Raw genomic sequence first — 21259 nt, forward strand, 5'->3', positions numbered from 1 at the left:
GCTAACCCCACAGGGTAGTTCTCTGTGATTTTGAACAATCTCACCTTGATTTGCAGAGGGGGAATGTCTGTAGAAAGGCAACTAGTGAGCTTGAAATCACTCAGATTGTCCTATGGGGGCCATATTTCATGAGTCAGTAAGAAGGAAGACTAGACAATGAAATGATTTTTTTGGTCCCAGATTGGTGCCTAGGAGAGAGACCTAGCTAGGTCAACTTGGGCAGGGGACTTTGTGTTCAATGAAATAAATAAGTAATGTTTAGAATCCCCCAAAGTATACTTCAGAAATATACAAAATTTTGGTCCTGTTTATGGATCTGTCTGATAAACTTAATTCCAAAGGGAACATAATGTTTCCATAGTCATAACAAGCCACACAGTGTCATTCCCCTCCTGGAAATCAAAAGAGTGCGCGTGCCTGTACTTCTTCCCGACACTCAGCAACCTCCCCCTTCCAATGCAGGTGGTGGTGAATGCCTTGGTGGGCGCCATCCCCTCCATCATGAATGTGCTGCTGGTCTGTCTCATCTTCTGGCTGATTTTCAGCATCATGGGAGTTAACCTGTTTGCGGGAAAGTACCACTATTGCTTTAATGAGTCTTCTGAGATCCGATTTGAAATTGAAGATGTCAACAATAAAACAGAGTGTGAAAAGCTCATGGAGGGGAACAACACAGAAATCAGATGGAAGAACGTGAAGATCAACTTTGACAACGTTGGGGCAGGATATCTGGCGCTTCTTCAAGTGGTAAGGTTGTTTTCAGTCCTGTGAGAATTGGACGGCTAGCAGAAATCTCATTTCATTCTTTTTCAGCCCTGTGTCCAGAATCAGGGTTGCTCTTAAGTCAGGGGTCACTGTCATTTCCCAAAGCAGTTCCAGGGAAACGCCTCTCCTGAGTACTGTGAGGTCTCCAAGACCTCAGTCAAGGGAATCTGTCATTGTGCTTAGAAGCTGAGTTCTGCTTAGCAACAAATAAGGATTTCTGCAACGCAGTATGGTTGCAGAGAAATCACCTTCTCTCTCCAGGACAGAAGTATGTAGTTAAAGTAGGTAAGTCACAGACCGAAAAGAAGAAAAAGGGGCAATTTTGATGGAGCAGAACAATCCCACATTACTGCTATGCTAGAGTTAACGGAAGAATATGACAATATGACGGTGCTATGATGTTGCCACTGTGTCATCTCAACCGCAGAGAAGGGTCTCAATGTATCAGAGCAAGAAATGAAGCATTTCATCATGTCTAGTTTTCTCTTTCTCTCTGGCCAATTTTTTGGAGTGTTTGACAAGATAGTATGATGCAGTGAAGGCTCCTGGGCTTTGAAATCAAATGTAGGTTTGAGCCACACTCTGACGTTTATTGGATATGTAACCTCGGACAAATTACTCAACCTCCCTGAGTCTTTTTCTTCATCTGTTAAATTTGAATAGTAATACCTTGCATGGTGGTTAAGCAGATTCATGGTGACTTATTAACGTTCCCTAGCACAATGCCTGGCACACAGCAGGCACATGCTTAATTAATAATGTTTGCTATTTTGTTTCTTTGTTACTATTACACCTGTTTCTACATCATATAGTTTCTGGGAGTATTAAATATGATAGTGCAGGTGAAGCACTTGAGTATAGTAAACTCTTAACTGTTAGCTAGTAGAAGGAGGCTGAGTTAATGGGATGAGCAGTGGTTTAACCCATTCCACAGCTCTTTAGTTGTTCTGTCCCAGTTCAAAAAATTGGACCCACAAATTGAACCAGAATTGGAGCAGCTTCAAGAAACCAGTGCCCATCAGCTGGCCAAACGTTGTACTGAGTCCCCACCATATGCCAGGCACTGTGCTTGGGCATTACCAGGGCCATCAGATGAATAAAGAACTACCCAGGCCCTGAGAAAACTTAGAATCTGGTTGAGTTAATGAAACAAAATAAATGGTAAACATGGAGGCTGTTAAATTGGTTGCCCATATTAGTTTCCAAAATCAGGTTAGGCACAATGAGAACTGGGTAGGGGCTGCCTAGAATAAAGCCTGTATTGCCACTACAGTAGGGTGAATTTGTGTTACTTAAAAGGGAAAAGTTCTGGTTGAGGTTTTTTCTTAATGCAACTATGAATTTTTCAAACCGCCATTACTTAGTTTAACACCGTTTTTTAAAACAACCCCTTCATGGAGGAGAGGTAAGTTCTAAGTAACCTCAGTAGATCCCTGCCATTCATAAATATGAGTTTGCCCTTGCTTTAGGCAACCTTCTTAGACTCATTCCGAAGACCTTTTGTAAAAGTATTGACTCAACTACCATTGTCAGCATGTTCCTCTGCCAGACTTTGATGTTATACTCAGGGACTTAGACAAAGCTCCCTTGGGACCTGTATTAACAGAAAATTTCTGTGTCCACGTGAGGCTGCACCCAAACTCCCTGACTTGTGTTCTTACAGAACCTAAGCCTGCCTTTTTGACCCTACCTAGACTCCACCCACCCACCCCCTAACAGGCACAGTCTAATGACTGACTCTGTTTGCCAGGCAACCTTCAAAGGCTGGATGGACATCATGTATGCAGCTGTAGATTCCCGAAAGGTAAGGATATACCTGGTGAAAGCACAACCTTCTTAAATGATTAGAAAGCTCATGGCATGGTGAAGCTCAGTCGAGAAAGAGAGAAAGGGTTAGAACAGTTACTGCTTGTCTTATTGATTATAGATCACTTTCCTTCTCTCAGTGAGTTATCACTCACTCTCTTAACAGTGGGTGCAGATGCTTAGGCTGCTGGCTTTCACCTGACCCTCATGGAACTGTCTACTGTTGGTGCTGATTTGAACTAAGTGTGGCTCCTAGCAGACAGCCCTCCCTTCTCCTACCCCTCACAGTTTGCATATTCTCCACCTGTGTCCTGGCAGGAATAACACCTTATCAGGGCAGGACCTGCCAGTGTGGAAAAGCAGACAGACAGAATCTAGGGCTCCCACCCCAGCTTGCTCAACAGCTCAGGTGGTTGATGTAGCTGATGGCCTTGGCATGTCAAAATCTCCTACCTGATCCCCCAAGCTAGGAGCTGACTCTCTTTTCTCTCCTTTCCTTTGACAGCCTGATGAGCAGCCTAAGTATGAGGACAACATCTACATGTACATCTACTTTGTCATCTTCATCATCTTCGGCTCCTTCTTCACCCTGAACCTGTTCATTGGTGTCATCATTGATAACTTCAATCAACAAAAGAAAAAGATAGGTCTCCTCCCCGCATTGCCAGTGGCCAGAGGTCAACCCAGTGCCTCTCGGCACTTCTGTCCCTCTGTCTGGAGAAAAACTCCTCTCTTTCTTTAGAATCCACATCATGACATCACTGTGGCACAGCCTGACAGTACATTAGCCCCAGCCAGCTCGTTGTCTTCTGCTGGATTTTGCAGTATGAGGTTTTCCACACTTACTAGACCAAACCAGCAATTTACTGGTACCAAATTTACTAGCAATCCTTGAGGCTCTTTACTGGGTTTGACCTCCCACCAGAGGGAGGTTGGGTCCCAGAGGGTCTAGCAACAGCTGAAAAGGAAAGCAGCAGATGAACAGCTTTAGTGAGAAGTAGAAACTCTGTCGACTTGTCATTATCTTTGTTACTTCCTGGACCACCAGCACATTGGGATTTGAGAGATCAACTTTGGAAAGCTCACTTCCTCACTTGTCCCAGATGGTTAACACTTTTTCTAAAGCAAATTGAAAAGATTACTCTTGTTCATTTTCTAAATCAAGTGTGTCCCAACAAACTCCAAGGAACTTCTCAAATTGCTCCCACCAAGATTTCTGAATTTTTAATATTGTCAGAAATGGGCCACTAGCTAGGACTTAAAAATCCTTTCATTTTAAAACGTCTTTTTCAAAAATAAATAAATAAATAAAATGTCTTTATCAAGAATTGTATTAAGAAAGAAGTAAAGTGAAAAGTGAAGTCGCTCAGTCGTGTCCTACTCTTTGCGAACCCATGGATTGTAGCCCACCAGGCTCCTCCATCCATGGGATTTTCTAGGCAAGAGTACTGGAGTGGGTTGCCGTTTCCTTCTCCATAGGAAAGAAGGCCCCTCCAAAATTTATGAAGATGTGTTTGGAATCATGGCTCTCAAAAATTTACCCTTCCCTGCGGGTCTGTCAGTCTATTTCCTTCCTTCCTTCCTTCCCATCTCCTAGCAGGTCTCAGAAATCCCAAGCTGAAAACAAAGATAGGTGTATTTTTGAGTTAGAATAGTTGTCAGGTCTTCCTCACTCTGGGATGGCCATTAGCTAAACTGACCTCTGGCTTACAGTGAAGAGGGTGACCCCTGGTTTACAGTGAAGGGCGTAAGGCCTTCTGGGTTCTCAGGGCTGTACCTACAGCATGTAAGAGCCAGTTGTAATTGCGCATCTTCTTTTTCCCTCCTTTACTTTGGAGGTCAGGACATCTTCATGACCGAAGAACAGAAGAAGTACTACAATGCCATGAAAAAGCTGGGCTCAAAGAAACCACAGAAACCCATCCCCCGCCCTCTGGTGAGTTCATTGTGCCAGCCCAGGGCAGGGTGAGACTCCCTACGAAGAAAGACATGGCAGAGTTACTGCAGAGAAAGGAGGGGGCAAATGAGGGGCGGCCTGTGCCCTCCAGTCCACCCCTGCTGTCCATCCACAAGATCTGAGGACGGGAATTTCCTGGTGGTCCAGTGGTTAGGACTCTGTGCTTTCACTGTCAGGGGCACGGGTTCAGTCCCTGGTCAGGGAACTAAGATCCGGTGAGTTGTGCAGAGCGGCCAAAAACAAAAAGATCTGAGGAAGAAGGGAGGACAGGGATTAAGGTAGTGGGTGGCTTTTGCATTTGCACCCAGCCTTTTCTCTGAGCCTTCCTTGGGTGGCAACAGAGAGTCGACGTGTTGACCACATTTTCTCTCGCCCTGGTAGAGAGATGTTTGTTTTAAGAGACCACATAAAAATTAACAGCAGAATGTGAAGTGAAAGCTGATCTCTTTCCTATAAGCACAAGATAGGATTTGGTCATTGTTTTCTCCATGCTGTCCTTAACAAGTAAGTCTTTGCAGGGGTGTGCCTGAAAGTGAAAATAATGCTTCTTTCTAGTTATTTGTGAGAGCAGGAAAGGGTGAAACTAGGGAAGTCAGGTGGTCCGATTTCCTCCCTTGAACTGAGCCTTTTGTAAAACAGACTTGGGGACAGTGATTCTGCATGGCCCTTGTGTTGGGGATTGTCCTTTTGCTTCAGAGAAGGAGATGCTGTTCCTGAAGCCATACACCCTGCTAGGTGGGATGTGACCCCCAAAAGCCAGGCTCAGAGTACCATCTTCTGTAACTTTTATTTAAAGTAACTTTTTATTTAAAATAAAATTTAAAAAACCTACAGCAGAATGCTTAAAAGCATACCTGACAACCTAATTCGTAAAAATAAAAGTGGAGCTATTTTGTTTGAGTCAAGAATGGGAGTCCCAGGTTCGGGCCAGTCTTCTGAGGAGAGCAAAAGACAAGAATGGGTGTCTGAGAGCCTTTTCCTGACTTAGCCCCACATCCCCTGTTTCTGGTGACCTCCTCTCCCCAAATCCTGAGGGAGAGGAAAGCCCTTGCTCATTGCAGAACAGTTTGAAAACCCCAAGTTAAGTAATCCTAAAAACAAGCATATGCTTAAGTGCCTAGGTACCCGAAAAAAATCAGGGAGCTCTTAAGAAAGAGAATGTTTTTTATATTTCTTTGATGTTAGTTTCCGCATTGTGATAGAAGTGTGGCCAGAGGGAATGGACGAGGGCTGACATTTCTAAAACTCTCTTCAGTGCTTTGTACATGGGACCCTGCGTGTATTTTCTCCCCCACTAACATAGAAATGTTCAGTGTGGTAGGAAGTGTCAATAGTTATTCCACAAATAGTTACAGATCTCCTACTGTGTGCCAAGCACTATGCAAAAAGTGATAAAATTTAGACACCACTATCATGGAGGTTACAGTGTAGTGGGGCTATAGATAATAAGTAACCAACAGTAATTATAAAATGTGGAATGTTGTGAGGGGAAAAAAATGCACTGAAGGGCCATGATAGAAAATAATGGAAGCCTCGCGTGGAGGATCTCTTCCAACAGAGTCGGGTCTATTTGAGTGGATGAGAAGGAGTCAGAATGCTGGCGAAGGAGATCCTGGAAAAGCAAATGAGGCCTTAAAAGTGGGAAATATTAGTGTAGCTAGGTGGTGATCAACTAGAGGAGGGGGTGTAAGGTGAGCAAGACCAGACTGTGGAAGGCACTTTTAAACCTAGGTTAACCACAGGAATTTTGTTGCAAGCCTGATGGGAAACCGGTGAGAGCTTTTAAGTAGGAGAGTGATGCGATCCATTTCTATTTTTAAGTAATCAACACTTGCCACTCTGTGGAGACTGTGTTGGATAAGGGCAAGAGAAGAAGCAGGAAGACCAGTCAGGAGACCCTTCTAGAGGTCCAGAGGGTCTAAGACTATGGTGGCTTAGGCTAGAGTAGGGCAACAGAAATGGAATGAAGTGGATGAATTCAAGGAAGAATCAACAGGGCCTCCTTCAGTGCGTGGGATGAGGGATGAGGGAAAGGGAAGAGCAAGAGTGACCCTTAGATTTCTGGCTTAGATACTGGGTGAATAATCGCAGTGAGAAAGGAGCAAGTTGGGGGATGGTGGGAGAAAGGACTTGTTGAGCTCGAGATGCTTATGATTCATCCAGGAGCAGTGCCAAGCAAACAGCCCAGGAGTTCGGAGGAAAGATACAAGTTGGAAGAGAAAACACTTGGGAAGCTAAGTATAGAGATAATGTGTGAGCAGTAGGAAAAGATGGTACTTGAGCTCTCCAGGGAAGAAAGAAGAGATGAAGGGAGAGAAGAAATGGCCAGCAAATGAGACCAAAAAGGGACAGCTGGAGAGGTAGGAAGGCACACGGAAGCATGTGATGGCAGAAAGAAAAGAGTGGTGATTTTAAAGAGCTCTTGATGAGGGAACGTTGACAGTGGTCTTTGTCCATCTCCTGCTGCTGGCCAGCACTGCAACCAAGAAAGCAGAGAGAACTTTGATTCATAGGGTGGCAGCTCCCACAGTCTGCTGGGGAAGGTTTTCAAGAAGCCTTTTCTGTCTTTCCTCTCTCCCCACCCAGAACAAAATCCAAGGGATCGTCTTTGATTTTGTCACTCAACAAGCCTTCGACATTGTTATCATGATGCTCATTTGCCTTAACATGGTGACGATGATGGTGGAGACAGATACTCAGAGCAAGCAGATGGAGAACATTCTCTACTGGATCAACCTGGTCTTCGTCATCTTCTTCACCTGTGAGTGTGTGCTCAAAATGTTTGCCTTGCGGCACTACTACTTCACCATTGGCTGGAACATCTTCGACTTCGTGGTGGTCATCCTCTCCATTGTGGGTGAGTGGGGCAGGAGGGGCAGGGGAAGGGACCCGGCTGACCCTGAGGATGGGATTCCTGGGAGTGTGGCAAATGACACGGGGCCGAGGGGCCCCCAGGGTTACACCCGTGGTACCCTCAGTCATCTTGTGGGTCTGCCCTACATCATTGACATGGGTCAGCAAGTTTCTATGAGTGTTCACAGTAGTCTTGGACTATAAATTCTGTGGTTGAAGAGGGGGAAAAAATTAGATTTGGTTCTTGCTTTCAAAGAGTTTACATTCTAATGGGGAAGGTGTAAAAAAAATTGTGTTTTAAAATCTGGCTATCAGTAGCAGTATAACGTGGAAAATAGTCATGCTAAGAGATTGTTACATTGGATATTAATGAGAATTCTGGTGATGATGGCTGTGTTAACACTTCTGCTGTTGCCAACACTCATTTACTACGATTTTACGGTGCCAAGTAGTTTGAGAGTTTCTTCACTTGTGTTATCTCATTATGACAGCCCAGGAAAATCAAGGTATTTTATTATCTCTTTGCTGTGAAGATGTCCAGAGTCACTCAACTCAGAGGTGGCAGAAACAGAACTCAAGTTGGTTTTTAACAGTGACTTTGTGGCGTTTGTTTTAACCAACAAAGGGCCTGGAAGGGCTGGTGTCCTGGCAGGCAGCGGAAAAGCTGTCCTGTTGCCCACCCTCTTCAAAATTTCCCTGCCTTCCTCATGGGCTTCTTTAATGATGCCGCACTGCCTTGGTCCCAGGTGGGTGTGACTTGAGCCACAGTGCCCAAGACAGGGAACCTGTCCCAGAGCTGAGGTAGCGACTGTGGGCACCAGAAAGCACCTGTTCTCCCGCTGTCTAGTTCTGTCCTCCAGAGCACCAGGCCCAAAAATGTGTTGAATGATCTCACGTATTTCTCCTCAAGGAAAGAATCCCATAATGAAACCACTTTGGGCAACACTGTACATTGTATTTCCCTTCAGAGGGTCACAGGGCACATTAGTCCACAGGAGGCTCTTGGAAGTCTTGGAGTAAAGAATTCTGTTTAAAACACCATCCCACCTTTATCCAATCACAACACCCTGTTTTCAAGTAATAGTGTTTCTCAGACTTCAATGGAATATCCTCTGTGCCGGTCATATTCTAAGTGTTCTACATGTTTTAATTCATGTAGTCATCACAACAGCCCTGTAAATATCCTGAGGAACCAAGGCACAGAGCAATTACTGAGATATGCAGCTGATGAGCGAGCAAGCCCAGCCCCTGGCCTCAGCTCCACATTCGAAACCTCCTACCAAACACACTTTGGATAATGCTGCCCTTGACCACTGTTCTTGAACTTTTTCTGCCCACCCATCATTGAGTGGGATGGAAAACCCACAGATCAATGCCCCCTATTTTCAGATGGTACTTGAAAATAAGTAGGAAGAAGTGTTTCTCTTGATGCTTGGGATTTTTTTTAATATCATTAATTTGTTCAGAAACAAAAGTGTGGGAAAAAATCTTTTTAAATTAAGAGGAGTTGGGGTAAAACTGACCCTGGAACCTCTGAGAAAGTGAAAATGAAAGTGCCAGTCACTCAATTGTGTTCAGCTCTTTGCGACCCATGGACTGTAGTCCACCAGGCTCCTCTGTCCATGGAATTCTCCAGGCAAGAATAACTGGAGTAGGTAGCCATTCCCTTCTCCAGAGGATCTTTCCAACCCAGGGATTGAACCAGGTCTCCTGTGTTACAGGCAGATTCTTTACCATCTGATCCACCAGGGAAGCCCAGCACTGGGTCTTGTAGGCACCTCCTAGAGAACCCCTTAAAAGTTGACTCCACTGCCTAGATAGCTGTCTGCCTATCTCTTCCCACTTTTCTCTGGCACAGTAAAACATTCATCCTCAAAACCCTACTCAGGCATCGTCTCCTCTCTGAAGCCTCCTCTCCATCATATAAGGAATGCAAACATCACCTGCATTACCTGACTTTTTTTTTTTTTATTACCTGATTTCTTAAGGTCACTGGTTATGACCTAATTGAGAGGTAAAAAGAGGAAAGCTGAGAAAGTCCTCTTGGGTCCCAGCTGAGGTAGATTTTCTTGAAAGTTCAAATGCCTCCCGAGATTCTAGCTCCAGACGAAACCCCAACAGGTTGTCTGCCTACTGTGCACTTCCTGTACCTCGTCCCTTACTGAAATTTAGGATTCTTTCCTAGCATAAGACCTTCAAATAAGTCTTCTGCAGTTCACTGCCCCAGTGTTTATGAGTCCCCAGGATTGGAGGCTATTTCTTTATTTAAGTGAAGTCTCCTGTGGGCTGAAGCTCACTCTGTCTCATGGGGGCTCCACGGCAGGAGAGGACACGGAAGGAAGAGCACGTGGTGTCAATGCCGCCCTTCAGTTGTCGTCTCCCAGCCGTTTCATTGCCTCTTCCTTCTGTGACCGTCCCATTTTCGCTCTGTAGTTTTAAAGGCAAGTGGTCTGGTGGAGGTGGACCCCTGGAGGAATGTGAACAGAAACAGGCCCTTTGATATGTGTGTTTCATATCCTGTTAATGCCTTGACATTTTTATCTGCTGATACTGGTTTCTGATTTATGACTTTAAACACAAAATCTAGAAACTGTGAGTTGAAAACCACTCCTGAGAAGTCCCTTTAGTTTGCAGGCGAGTTTGGTGGGGCAGGGACATGGGGCCATGAGAAACCAAAAATGTCTTTCCAGAGTCAGGAAGAAAATGCCCTGAGAATTGATGACCTTAGCAGACTGACTAAGATTTTGCAACCACAGGGTGGAGCCGGGACTTCTCATTCACTGTTTGTGAATGTGGCAATTTGACAGCAGTTTGGAGGAGAATCCATAACATCTCAGGAAGTCATGCACAGACAAATCTGAAAACAAAAACAAAAACCCAAATTTAACACCAGAGATCAATCTCAGAAACGTGATGTTAGGTTTCAAAAGCAAACTAGAGATCTAGAAGGAAAAAAACATTTTAAAAAAGGCAAATTAGAGATCTAGAAAGATAGATATGGTATAATTCCTTAAACCTTGTAGACTGCCACCTATATATTTCATACCTAGCAAAATTATGAAGACAGAGATGATGCATGCCATCTACGGGGTTGCTTCTCGGGGTGATAAGTGGAAGCAGACTTGGTCTCTGGGTACTGTTGTTTTCTCTGCTTTTCTACATGTATGAAACGTGATTTTCTTTTAAGAAAATTTTTTTTTATTATGAGAGTTCAGATTGGCTAGTAAGGCACTTACTCTATAAAGTCCTTTGTAGTTAAGGGTTCCATAGTGCCAGGTGACATAAGTAAAGAGGAGGGGCATCTCCAATCTCAGTAACATGTCTCCCGTTCCCCTTCTTAGGAATGTTCCTGGCTGATATCATTGAGAAATACTTTGTCTCCCCAACCCTGTTCCGAGTCATCCGATTGGCCCGTATTGGGCGTATCCTGCGTCTGATCAAAGGCGCCAAGGGAATTCGTACCCTGCTCTTTGCCTTAATGATGTCCTTGCCTGCTCTGTTCAACATCGGCCTTCTGCTCTTCCTGGTCATGTTCATCTTCTCCATCTTTGGGATGTCTAATTTTGCATACGTGAAGCACGAGGCTGGCATTGATGACATGTTCAACTTTGAGACCTTCGGCAACAGCATGATCTGCCTCTTTCAGATCACCACGTCGGCTGGTTGGGACGGCCTCCTGCTGCCCATCCTAAACCGGCCCCCTGACTGCAATTTGGATAAGGAACACCCAGGGAGCGGCTTTAAAGGAGACTGCGGGAACCCTTCGGTGGGCATCTTCTTCTTTGTGAGCTACATCATCATCTCCTTCCTGATTGTGGTGAACATGTACATTGCCATCATCTTGGAAAACTTCAGCGTAGCCACAGAGGAAAGTGCAGACCCTCTGAGCGAGGACGACTTTGAGACCTTCTATGAGATCTGGGAGAAGTTCGACCCCGATGCCACCCAGTTCATTGAGTACTGTAAGCTGGCAGACTTTGCAGATGCCCTGGAGCATCCTCTCCGCGTGCCCAAGCCCAACACCATTGAGCTCATCGCCATGGATCTGCCAATGGTCAGCGGGGATCGCATCCACTGCTTGGACATCCTTTTTGCCTTCACCAAGCGGGTCCTGGGAGATAGCGGGGAGTTAGACATCCTTCGGCAACAGATGGAGGAGAGGTTCGTGGCATCCAATCCTTCCAAAGTGTCTTATGAGCCAATCACGACCACGCTGCGGCGCAAGCAGGAAGAGGTATCAGCAGTGGTCCTGCAGCGCGCCTACCGGGGACATTTAGCCAGGCGGGGCTTCATCTGCAAAAAGACAACTTCCAATAAGCTGGAGAATGGAGGCACACACCGGGAGAAAAAAGAGAGCACCCCGTCCACAGCCTCCCTCCCCTCCTATGACAGTGTGACTAAACCCGAGAAGGAGAAACAGCAACGGGCGGAGGAAGGACGAAGGGAAAGAGCCAAAAGACAAAAAGAGGTCAGAGAATCCAAGTGTTAGAGGAAAGCAAAAATTCAACATTGTACAGACTTAAAACTTGCAAGTGAAAGATTGTTTACAAACTTCCTGAATATTATCAATGCAGAACAGCTGTGGAGACACTTTATCCCGAAGATCTATACCAAACGTAGTCTGCTTACCACGTACCACGGTTGCATCTTGAGCAGTGACCTGCCAAGGGCAAAGGACCCTGCTCCCTGGACTCACAGATTTTCTAATGCTTGGGCAGGTGGTTACTGCATGTTCCACATCAGTCAATGCAACTTAGGACAAAACTAACAGGATACATAAAACAGAGGTGAGGCTGCCGGGACCAGTGTATTTCCGTTGCAGCCAGATGGATTTTTTTGTTTGTTTTTCATTTTGTTGATTCTCAGAAGCAGAAAGCATCACTTTAAAAGTTTGTTTGTTCATGCAAACTCTATTTGCATTCTTACATTAGTTAAGCTAAGCAGCAAAAAGAAAAAACACACACACTCACATTTAGCCCATGTCATTTACTTGTCAGTTTCTTTGACATAAAGCCGCATCTTCTCCACATGGGCTTCACGTGGTTTGGAGATGGGTGGGGGAAAACAATCAGGTTTCTTCAGGCTGAGGAGGACTTGCTCAGGCCGATTCCAAACATTGTGTTCGTTCAATGCGTAGAAATGATTTGCATGATGGCATGCCGTGATCAGGAGTCATGCATGAGAACCATACACCACAGGACACTACTGATCCTGTCCCCTGCACTGGGTCAGCCTTTGGACAGGACCCAGCCCTGCACCGTTCACTGTATTTGGAGAAAAAATGGTAAGCATTCCATACCCGCTGCAATTCTTTCTGAATTCTTAGAAGTCTTTCATACACCTTCTGAGTAGGGAAACATAACCAACCAATTGACCACCACCAACAACAAAAAAAAACAAACCCAGTCCAACAAGCAGATGGATCCGTTGTGTGTATATGTTTAACAGACATCTCTAACATACAGCCATTGTTGCACATTTTGAAAGATGAACTCTTTAATGCTGCTCTGTGTCCTGTACGTGGGGAAACTTTGATCTCGAATGGCTTGTATTAATGTCACTGTAAAACCAAATCTTAGGGCTAAAAACAAAAATCAAAAAAGTTTTTTTCATTTATATCTTGCAATATTTATGATGATTGTTTAGCCTTCATACTGGACAACTGACACTTTTTGGGGGCAGAGATAAAAGTGCTATTCAGAGTAGCATGTTATCTCTAGAAGGTCATTTGGGGAACTTAAAACAACCTTTCGTTGGGGGTAAAGGGGTGCTCACTTCATCAGTATCATGTCCTTCTGCATTGTGGCTTTCTCCGGGCTGGGGTCCACATGACGAGGGGTTCAGATATTCCGAACGGGCCTCTCTCTTCTATGGAGTAGTTGTCACAAGCTCAATCGCTGCACAGTTCCTCTTGCCTCCATCACATTCTTCCACCATGCAGGGCTTCCTTTATCCACAGAGGTGGGTGAGGGCAGCAGCATTGAGCTATGGCTGTGGTTTCTTTCATTTCTTATTAGGATAAATGGTCACTGGTGGGACCTCAGGAGAGATGGAGCCGCCTCTGAACCCAGCCCCACTTGATTTCTTTATTGCACTGGTTCTCATGAGAAAGCGATTTAATATGAATCCTTAAGAACTTCCAGCTTCCCCCAGCACATTCCCTTTCAGCCAATTTTGCCATCTGCTTAGCGACCTGCACATTGTCATTGGAGGGTGGCTTTGGCGGGGAGCGTCATAGCTTCCGTTCTGTCTCCCACTTCCGGGAAGAGTGTTCTTAGTCCAGGGGTTTCTCATCCGATGACTAGATTTCAGAGCTAAGATGCTGCAGGTGAATGTGTCAGGAAGTCGATTCAAAGAATGAGGAGAGACCTCAGCATGCAAACCAAATCAAAATGAATTCTTCCTGAACCATACGGTAGAGGGGGAAAAACAACCCATAGTCAGACACACCAATCGGCCTTGCAGTAGGAGCACTTTGGATGTAATTTCACAGTCCACCTGACTAGTTTTGCGTAGAACAAACCGCAGCCAGTCAGTAAGCAGAGCTTTCTATCTTGCTGGACCATTAGAAACTCTGTCCAGTTCTCAGAAGCCTGCTTCTGCGACACCATCCATAGAACTTTTTGTACTACACCCGATTCCAGGTTGGGAAGGCGTTTTCTTCAGTGACCCTGCTAACTGCTAGGATGAATGTATAGTTAACATGTACAGGCTACATCGTAAACAGCACAAAACAGAAGCTGACGTGTGGTTATTCTTTTTAAGAGAATTATAAATACTGTAATATATCATTTTATTTTATTGGCATGCCTTTTTGTAAATACAAAGTATTAACTTATTAAATAGGAAATGGCTTCTGGCTTATGCCATTGTCATGTTTATTTTTATTTTTTATACTTTTATTTCTTCTTAGAACTTAGATGCTGTCAGCCAATGTACATCCCCAAACCAGACAGACAGACAAAAAATTTTTTATTGCTAATGGTCTTTTCCAAAACAACAAAAAAATATATATATTTTTGTTCCAATGTGCAATAAATTCTAACCACTTCTATGCAAGATTTGGCTAAAACTTCATAATTGTTCTTGTTCTTAGGTCTTGAGATGGGCCACAGAGCTATAAGATCCCGCTCGTCCTCCAAGTGCTCGTGCTAGTGATGTCATTAAGCTACTAGAGCATATTAATGAGATTTTTTGAGCTCTGATCTTTTTTCCTCCCCCAGGCCCTGGTCTCCCCACCCAGCAGGCTGTCTCCTCAGTGACACACACAGGCCTTGGTATCTGACACCCATCAGCCAGCTTCACAGGGAAGAAGCCACCTCCACTCTATTTGAAGTTTCACTTTTTTTTTGTTTGTTTGTTTCTAAAAAACTTTTCCCACCTTCTTTCTCCTCACCTGATGGCCCTCCACCCACCCACTCGTTCACGCACTCTCGCACTCACCCGCCCTGCTCCACACTTCTTTGGTAGTAAGTGACACCATCACCAGCAGTTTACACCCGCAGTTAACAGGCATTGAACTGAAAGAGTCAGTGAAGGCGTTCTCGCATGTCTTCACCCAGTGGATAAGTGGCAACGCTTTGCCAAATATTAACGAAGCCAATCAAAAAGCAGCAGCAGCCACAGTATCACTGCACATATATATATATAGATATATAAATACGATATAAATATTTATTTTTTGTAGCCAGGTCCTTGGTGCAGTATTTATACTCCAGAATCCACCTTTAAAAAAAGGACAAAAAGCAAAAAGACATGTGTGATGCTGTTAATTTAAAACGCAGAGCCAAAGCCACCGAGCAGCAGCTGACATGGTTGCTGGTTTGTGTGTGAAAAACACTTTCCCCTCTTCTTTTCTTTAACCTCCTTGTTGCTTAGGATGAGGAGACTCCGTCATTTAAAGCCGAGGGCGAGAGCAGGAGACACTTCCCAAGTCAGCTGCCTTGCACCCGCCCCTCTGAATAAGCCACTCTTGGCATCAGAAGTTGACTGAGGAGAGATTAACAGAAACTCCCGGTCAAAGCCCCTGGAACAGCAATGCCCAGAGTTCTCTCATTTTTTGCTGCAACCAACGTAAGCTTGTAAAAGACCAGTAGTAAAGACTAGTGTATTAGTGAATGCATGGAGGCCAGCACTGCTCTAACCAAGACATGATGAAACGTACATCACTTCTATAAGCCAAAAGGAAACAAAATAAAAACGACCCTTTTTACTGTACAAGGGAAGCCTGTCTTGGTGTGCGTTTGTTGCTTGACTCTCCCAATACTTTTTATTCCTGGGAAGTGGGACTTTAGCACATTTGGGGAAAGGAGGGGAACGAAAGGGAGAGAAATGAGGATTTCTCGCAAAGTTCTGGCTAAAAAGCCAAGATTGGAGAGAAAAGCGAAGTCCTGATCTCCCCAGGTCCCCACTCACCCACCGTGTGTGGCATTCGTCCCCCTGCTGGGCCACTGCTTCCAGGCCCATGATACCTATTCCTCACCGGTCCCCCGGCAGAGCCCCCAGAGATGATGTCAGCCAACCCAGCTGGGCTGGCCTTACTCCTGTCTTTTTCACCAGTATTTTAAGAAGAAAACCATTCCAACGCCCCACAGCTCGGGCGAGCACAATGCCCAACAGCCTCCACTCTGCTAGCTACTGCTGAGCCCTGCCCTCCATCTCCCCCACCAAACCAGCAGACTCAGCTGGTCTCATTGGCACCACCCCGCCCCGCTTTGGGGACACCCCTCTCTAGGCCACGTCTCCCAGTCCAGGAACACTCAGGAGGATTTTGAAGTGCCCACTCTAGTCCGCTCCAGGAGCTCCGCTCTGGAGAGAGATGGCTGGTAGGTCAGTCCCCATCCTCCCCTCTCGGCCCCCAGCCTCCAGGCCTACTGTGGAGGTTAGATGGCCATGGTTGTGACTTAGTGACTGAGTCCTGGGCATCTTCTGTAATGATGCCTCTTTCTTTTCTCAGATGTTGCCCAAAGTTTTGCAAAAAGCTTCGTTCATTTTCAGGTACCCCCACCCCCTAAAGAATTGGCTGCAGCTAGCCAGCCAGGGGGGACATCAGGAGAGAAGAGGGAGTCTGGGTGGGGAGGGGCCCAAGTTTTGCCATCTGGGCTGTGGCTCAGCATTGTGGTTTCTTGGATTCCCCTTCCAAGAGCACCAAGATTTCCTGTCAAAACGCTCCTGAGGCACCCCCTGCCCCTGCCCCCCACTGCTCTTTGCTGTACATAGAGGCTAAGTGGGGTGGGGTGGGCAGGTGTGCACGTGTGGTGTGTGTGTGTGTGAAGAATGTATATAGGTAAAGGGGAGCGCGGTCCAGTGGTTCCAGAAAAGGGACAGAACTCCTGTGTTCCATCCCTAATTCGACCACTGACTCGCTGTGTGGCCTTGGGCAAGTCACTTAACCTCTCTGTGCCTCAGTTTCCCCATCTGTAAAATGGGGATAATAATACTGACCTACCTCACAGGGGTGTTGTGAGGCTTTAACTAAATGTTTTGTAAAGTGTTTTTTGAGATACAGAGGCAAAGGCACTAGGGAAGGGCAAAGTATTTATTTGGACTTCCGGAAGATGAAATGGTACCATAAATGCTGCTATTCTGAGAGCCATTTTAAACTGCACTGCTCCAACCACCCCCGCTTCTCATCACCAGGACAGCAGGTCGAGAAAATGTCTTTCCTTTCACTTGCTTCTGGGGTTTGTGATTGTTCTAGACACAATTCTTTTACCCTTGCTGTATCTCCTTCCCTCACCCCCTCGACTTGTTCCCTGTTCCGTTTATGCGGAAATGGCAGAAATGCTTGAGAAATGAGAATGTATAAGTGGATTGGAAGTTTATAGTCTGAAATTTCAATTTTACTTTGTACTGTACATCTTTTTACTTTAGAATTTGCAATAAAGGGTTACGTCAATCTTGTTTTCAACTCTCCTCTTGGACTGGCCTGTCATTCTGTCATTACTCTCACACCAGAGCCCCTTGGCCCAGGGATGCCCACCTAGCAGGACCCCAGGGCGTCTGCTGTCCTTCCCCGTGGTGGGGGCACAGTCAGTGAAGTCGGTGTGGGGTCTCACCCAGGCTCAGCTCCCTTAGTGGGGCTGGCAATGCCCCACTCACTCAGGTGGGTAGGGAGAGTTTGGGACTCCAGAGAGAGCTTTAGGAGGCCTTGCCTGAGTGGAGAGAGCAGCTTGGGGGCAGCAACCCCTGGAAGTGGGCACAGCTCCAGCAGGGCCTCAGAGTAACCTGAAGCCCTGCATCTCATTGTGTCCTCCTCCTTTTCCCCCAGCTCCATTGCTGCTCACAGATCTTTCCCTCTGGAGCTCAAACTTTTGGTTCAAAGCAGTTCTGCATTCAAACACCTGACTATGCCACTAACTAGTTGTGACCAGTTTCCTTATGTGTAATGTAGATAATACCTTCCTTCTTGGGTTTCTGAAGAGGGTAACAAATAATGTATGTAACTGCTTATTAGCCTAGGGCCTGGAACAGTTAGTGCTCAATAAACGGTAGCTCTTAGTGGAAGAGTTAAGTGCAAGATGAAGAAGGAACAAAAGCTGACACGAACTGGGGGGGCCCTGCCTCCCCTTCCCTAGCCGGCAGACCCGCACCTGAGCCCCTCCTCTTCCACTGGCAGCCCCACTGGCTATGCAGTCATTCCCAAACAACTGATAAACTGATCTTTCCCACTGTTGCGTATTCTGTAACTTTTATATGTCAAAAGCGGCACACCACCAGGTCTGTGCTCCCATTTCACAGCTGGGGTCACAGAGGCAAGGAGGTACGGGGCCCGCCTGTAGCCCAGGCCTCAGGGGACGCCAGCGGCTCTGCAGTCAAGAGCGGCTCCGCTTCCCCGCAGCCAGCAGCCCTGGCGGACCCAAGCAGGGGCGGGGTGGGCGGTCGGGGGCTGCCCAGCCACTCCCAGTCGCCATCGCCGCCGGTGATCCACGGAATGAGCAGGATGAGCAGCGCCCCGACGCCCAGCGCCCCCCCGAAGCCGGTGAGGAAGCCGAGAGCCAGCGGCCCAGCCCAGCCCGCGGGGCTCCGCTGATACGGCCCCTGGGGCAGTCGCTCCACGATCAGCTCCAGCTCGTCCCAGTTGGGCTCGGGGACCGAGGAGCGGCGGGAACGCGGGGCCGGGGCGGGGGCCGGGGCCGGGGCCGGGGCCGGGACGGGGACAGCGGGGGCGTCGGCTGTGGGCACGTAGTGCTGCCCGAACTTGCGCAGCTGTAGCGTTGCCTGCTGGTGGAGGTTCTTGCCCAACTCCCGAGCCACGTCTGGGCGGCCGCTTCGCCGCAGGGCCCGGGCCACGCGGTCCCACGACAAGGACGGGGCCTCGGCAGCCAGCCAGGCCGCCAGCCCCTCCCGGCAGCCGTCGGACACGTCGGCAGGCTCGGCCGCCGGGCCCGCCGGCTCCCCCGCTGCCTCGCGCCTCCGCCGCCGTCGGCCTGGCATCGCCGACGTGGGCACAGGCTCGGGCTGCGCCAGCTGGTCCTCCGAAAGCCTGGCCAGCTCAGCCTCGACGTCAGGCTCCGGCGCCTTCAGCAGCGACTGGAAGTGGCCGCACTCCTCCGGGGTCAGCAGCTGGGCCAGGCGGACGGCCGCGTGAGGGCCCATGGCGTCCACGGCCCCCGCTGGAGCCAAAGCCCAGCCCCAGAGCGCCAGCGCCAGGGTCCCCGCCGGAGCCCGTGCCGCCATCGCCGGGGGGTGGGGTGGGGGTGGGTGACTGCGATCCACCGACAGTGGGGGGAGGAGCTCCGAATGCCCGCGGGTGGGGGAGGGGGGGCCAACATCCAGGTTTGGGTGGCAGGAACCAGGTTCCCACATCCAGGGACTAGGGGCGGGGGGAACACCCAGGGATGAGAAGGGGGTCCTCCAACACAACTTGGAGGAGGATCTCCTAACACCCAGAAAGGAGGAGTTACAAGGGGAGGCTCGTAAAAACCCCGAGGCTGAAATGAGTTTTCAATACCCAGAGATTGGGTAGGGGTACTGGAGGCTAGGATCCCCTGCCCTTATATTGAAATGCCTGCTGGAGGCCTCCTGCCTGGCCCATTTCCGTCAAACTTAGCAGGTCTCCAACATCTCATGATTCCCATTTACTGCCCCTCACCCTCCACCAGAAGCCTTAGACCCCTTACTCTCCTTATTTCCTATATCCAATCAATTCCCAAATTTTCTTATTACCTGCGTGCTGTTGCTTCAGTGGTGTCCGACTCTGCAACTCCATGGACTGTAACCCAGCAGGCTCCTCTGTCCATGGTATTCTCCAAGCAAAAATACTTAAGTGGTTTTCCTGCCCTCCTCCAGGGGATCTTCCCAACCCAGGGGTACAAACCGTCTCTTACATCTACTTTGGCAGGCGGGTTCTTTACCACTAGCCCACATGGGAGCTTTCTTATTACCTACTGAATATGTATAGACTACCCTTTCCTGTCCTCCCGCAGGTGCATCCAAACCCTCATGCTCTGTTTGGATAAGGTAAGCGATCCTCACGTCCCCACGCTGCCTCCACACACAGGGGCTGAACTCCCTTTCTTTCCCCAAGTAAGCTCAGCTCAGGTACTTCTTTAGATCTTGGACTGCACTCTCTGCTCTGCCTCAGTCACTCCTCAGCTGACAAGTCCTTTCTGGGATGCCCTCCCTGCCTCCCACCCACAGCCTTGGCCCTATGTCTTCTCTAGGCACCCCTATCTGCTCGCACAGCACCCTACAGCTCTGTCTTCATACTGTCTCCTTCATTTGACTGTGTGGGTGCCGAGTCATGTCTGACTCCTTGTGACCCCATGGACTATAGCCCATCAGGCTTCTCTGTCCATGGGATCCTCCAGGCAATACTGGAGTGGGTTGACATTTCCTCCTCCATGGGATCTTCCTAACCCACAGATCAAACCCACCTGTCTTGCGTCCCCTGCATTGGCAGGTGGATTCTTTACCACTGTGCCTGGGAAGCGGCCCCATTTGACTGTAAGGGCTACCTGTTGTCCCTGTAGCAACTAGTGCAGAACAGGTGTTCAGTTAAAGATTTGCTGAATCCATGTGTGAACTCTTTAACTTGCAAATCAGTCCCTGTCCACCAGCGACTAATCCCCTCCCCACCCCGCTCCCACAGGCTTCATGGAAGAGCCTCCTGGTGCAGCCTTATGGTCCCATTGTTCCTCTCCCTTCCCCTCACTCTTGCCCTCACTTTATGCTCTTGTAACTATAGTCACAGGTATGGTACAGTTTCCAGCTTCCATAACTTTGTCAAGCTGAACCCACCCAAACCCGTCCAGGGAGTTGTTCTGACCCAGCGCCAGTACCACGCCCCCCCCCCCTCCCCACGAGTCAGGGTCTTTTCTGGGCATCTCGAAATAACCTGTGCATCCTTCATCAGGACACTTGCTGGAAATGAATTCGAGGATTTATTCAGTGTCTCCTATATGCACTGTGCTAGATGTAAGAATATAAAAATTTGGATAAGGTCCCTCCTCGAGCAGCTTTATCTAGCTATATTTTCAAATGATCCATTGTTGAGCTTTTCCCATCCTGTAATGTGGGCTCTCCAGAACTGAGGCTGTACTTAACCACTTCTGTATCCTGAGTGCTGTCTACACAGAGTAGGTGTGCAGTAAACCAACTAGATGGCAAGGGGGGTCTGAACCTCCAAGGGCCGAGAGGGTTGGGGTCACTGAGCCGCAGTTCATTGTGCTGGAGCCCACATACCCAGGCACACCAGTTGTTTCTCTCGGAGCAGAAACTGCTTCATAGAATCTGGCCATGGGCGGACTTTGGCTCCGGAAAGCCCTGGATAGGCTCTAAGCCTGGGCCAGTGGAAGCCAGGGGGCCTGCTTCCCTGGCCATTCCATGCATTTTTGATCATTTTGCTGAGCACATTCAGGTCCTCAGCAAGTTGTG

The 21259-nt window shown here is 47.7% G+C and overlaps 2 protein-coding genes across 4 annotated transcripts in view; one reads left to right on the plus strand and one right to left on the minus strand.

Annotated features, from left to right (window-relative positions):
- Nucleotides 1–17296, plus strand: part of SCN8A (sodium voltage-gated channel alpha subunit 8) — a 195889-nt gene extending 178593 nt beyond the window's left edge. For all 3 annotated transcript variants that reach the window (XM_043447084.1, XM_043447085.1, XM_043447083.1), the window contains exons 22-27: nucleotides 463–747; nucleotides 2516–2569; nucleotides 3077–3214; nucleotides 4403–4507; nucleotides 7115–7385; nucleotides 10723–17296. In XM_043447084.1, coding sequence (XP_043303019.1) covers nucleotides 463–747; nucleotides 2516–2569; nucleotides 3077–3214; nucleotides 4403–4507; nucleotides 7115–7385; nucleotides 10723–11870 — 2001 coding nt within the window. In that variant the 3' untranslated portion in view covers nucleotides 11871–17296. The remainder of the gene's footprint in view (nucleotides 1–462; nucleotides 748–2515; nucleotides 2570–3076; nucleotides 3215–4402; nucleotides 4508–7114; nucleotides 7386–10722) is intronic.
- Nucleotides 17297–18127: 831 nt separating this feature from the next.
- Nucleotides 18128–19189, minus strand: TMDD1 (transmembrane and death domain 1). The gene has a single exon (XM_043446470.1). It carries the CDS (start codon nucleotides 19187–19189, stop codon nucleotides 18128–18130), a length of 1062 nt encoding a protein of 353 aa, XP_043302405.1.
- Between the last annotated feature and the right edge of the window lie 2070 nt (nucleotides 19190–21259).

The sequence above is a fragment of the Cervus canadensis genome, chromosome 25, assembly GCF_019320065.1.
Source record: "Cervus canadensis isolate Bull #8, Minnesota chromosome 25, ASM1932006v1, whole genome shotgun sequence".
NCBI classification, from domain to species: Eukaryota; Metazoa; Chordata; class Mammalia; order Artiodactyla; family Cervidae; genus Cervus; species Cervus canadensis.

Coding starts and splice junctions, on each gene's coding strand:
- TMDD1 (XM_043446470.1), bottom strand. CDS start 19,189: ATGTGGGAACCTGGTTCCTGCCACCCAAACCTGGATGTTGGCCCCCCC.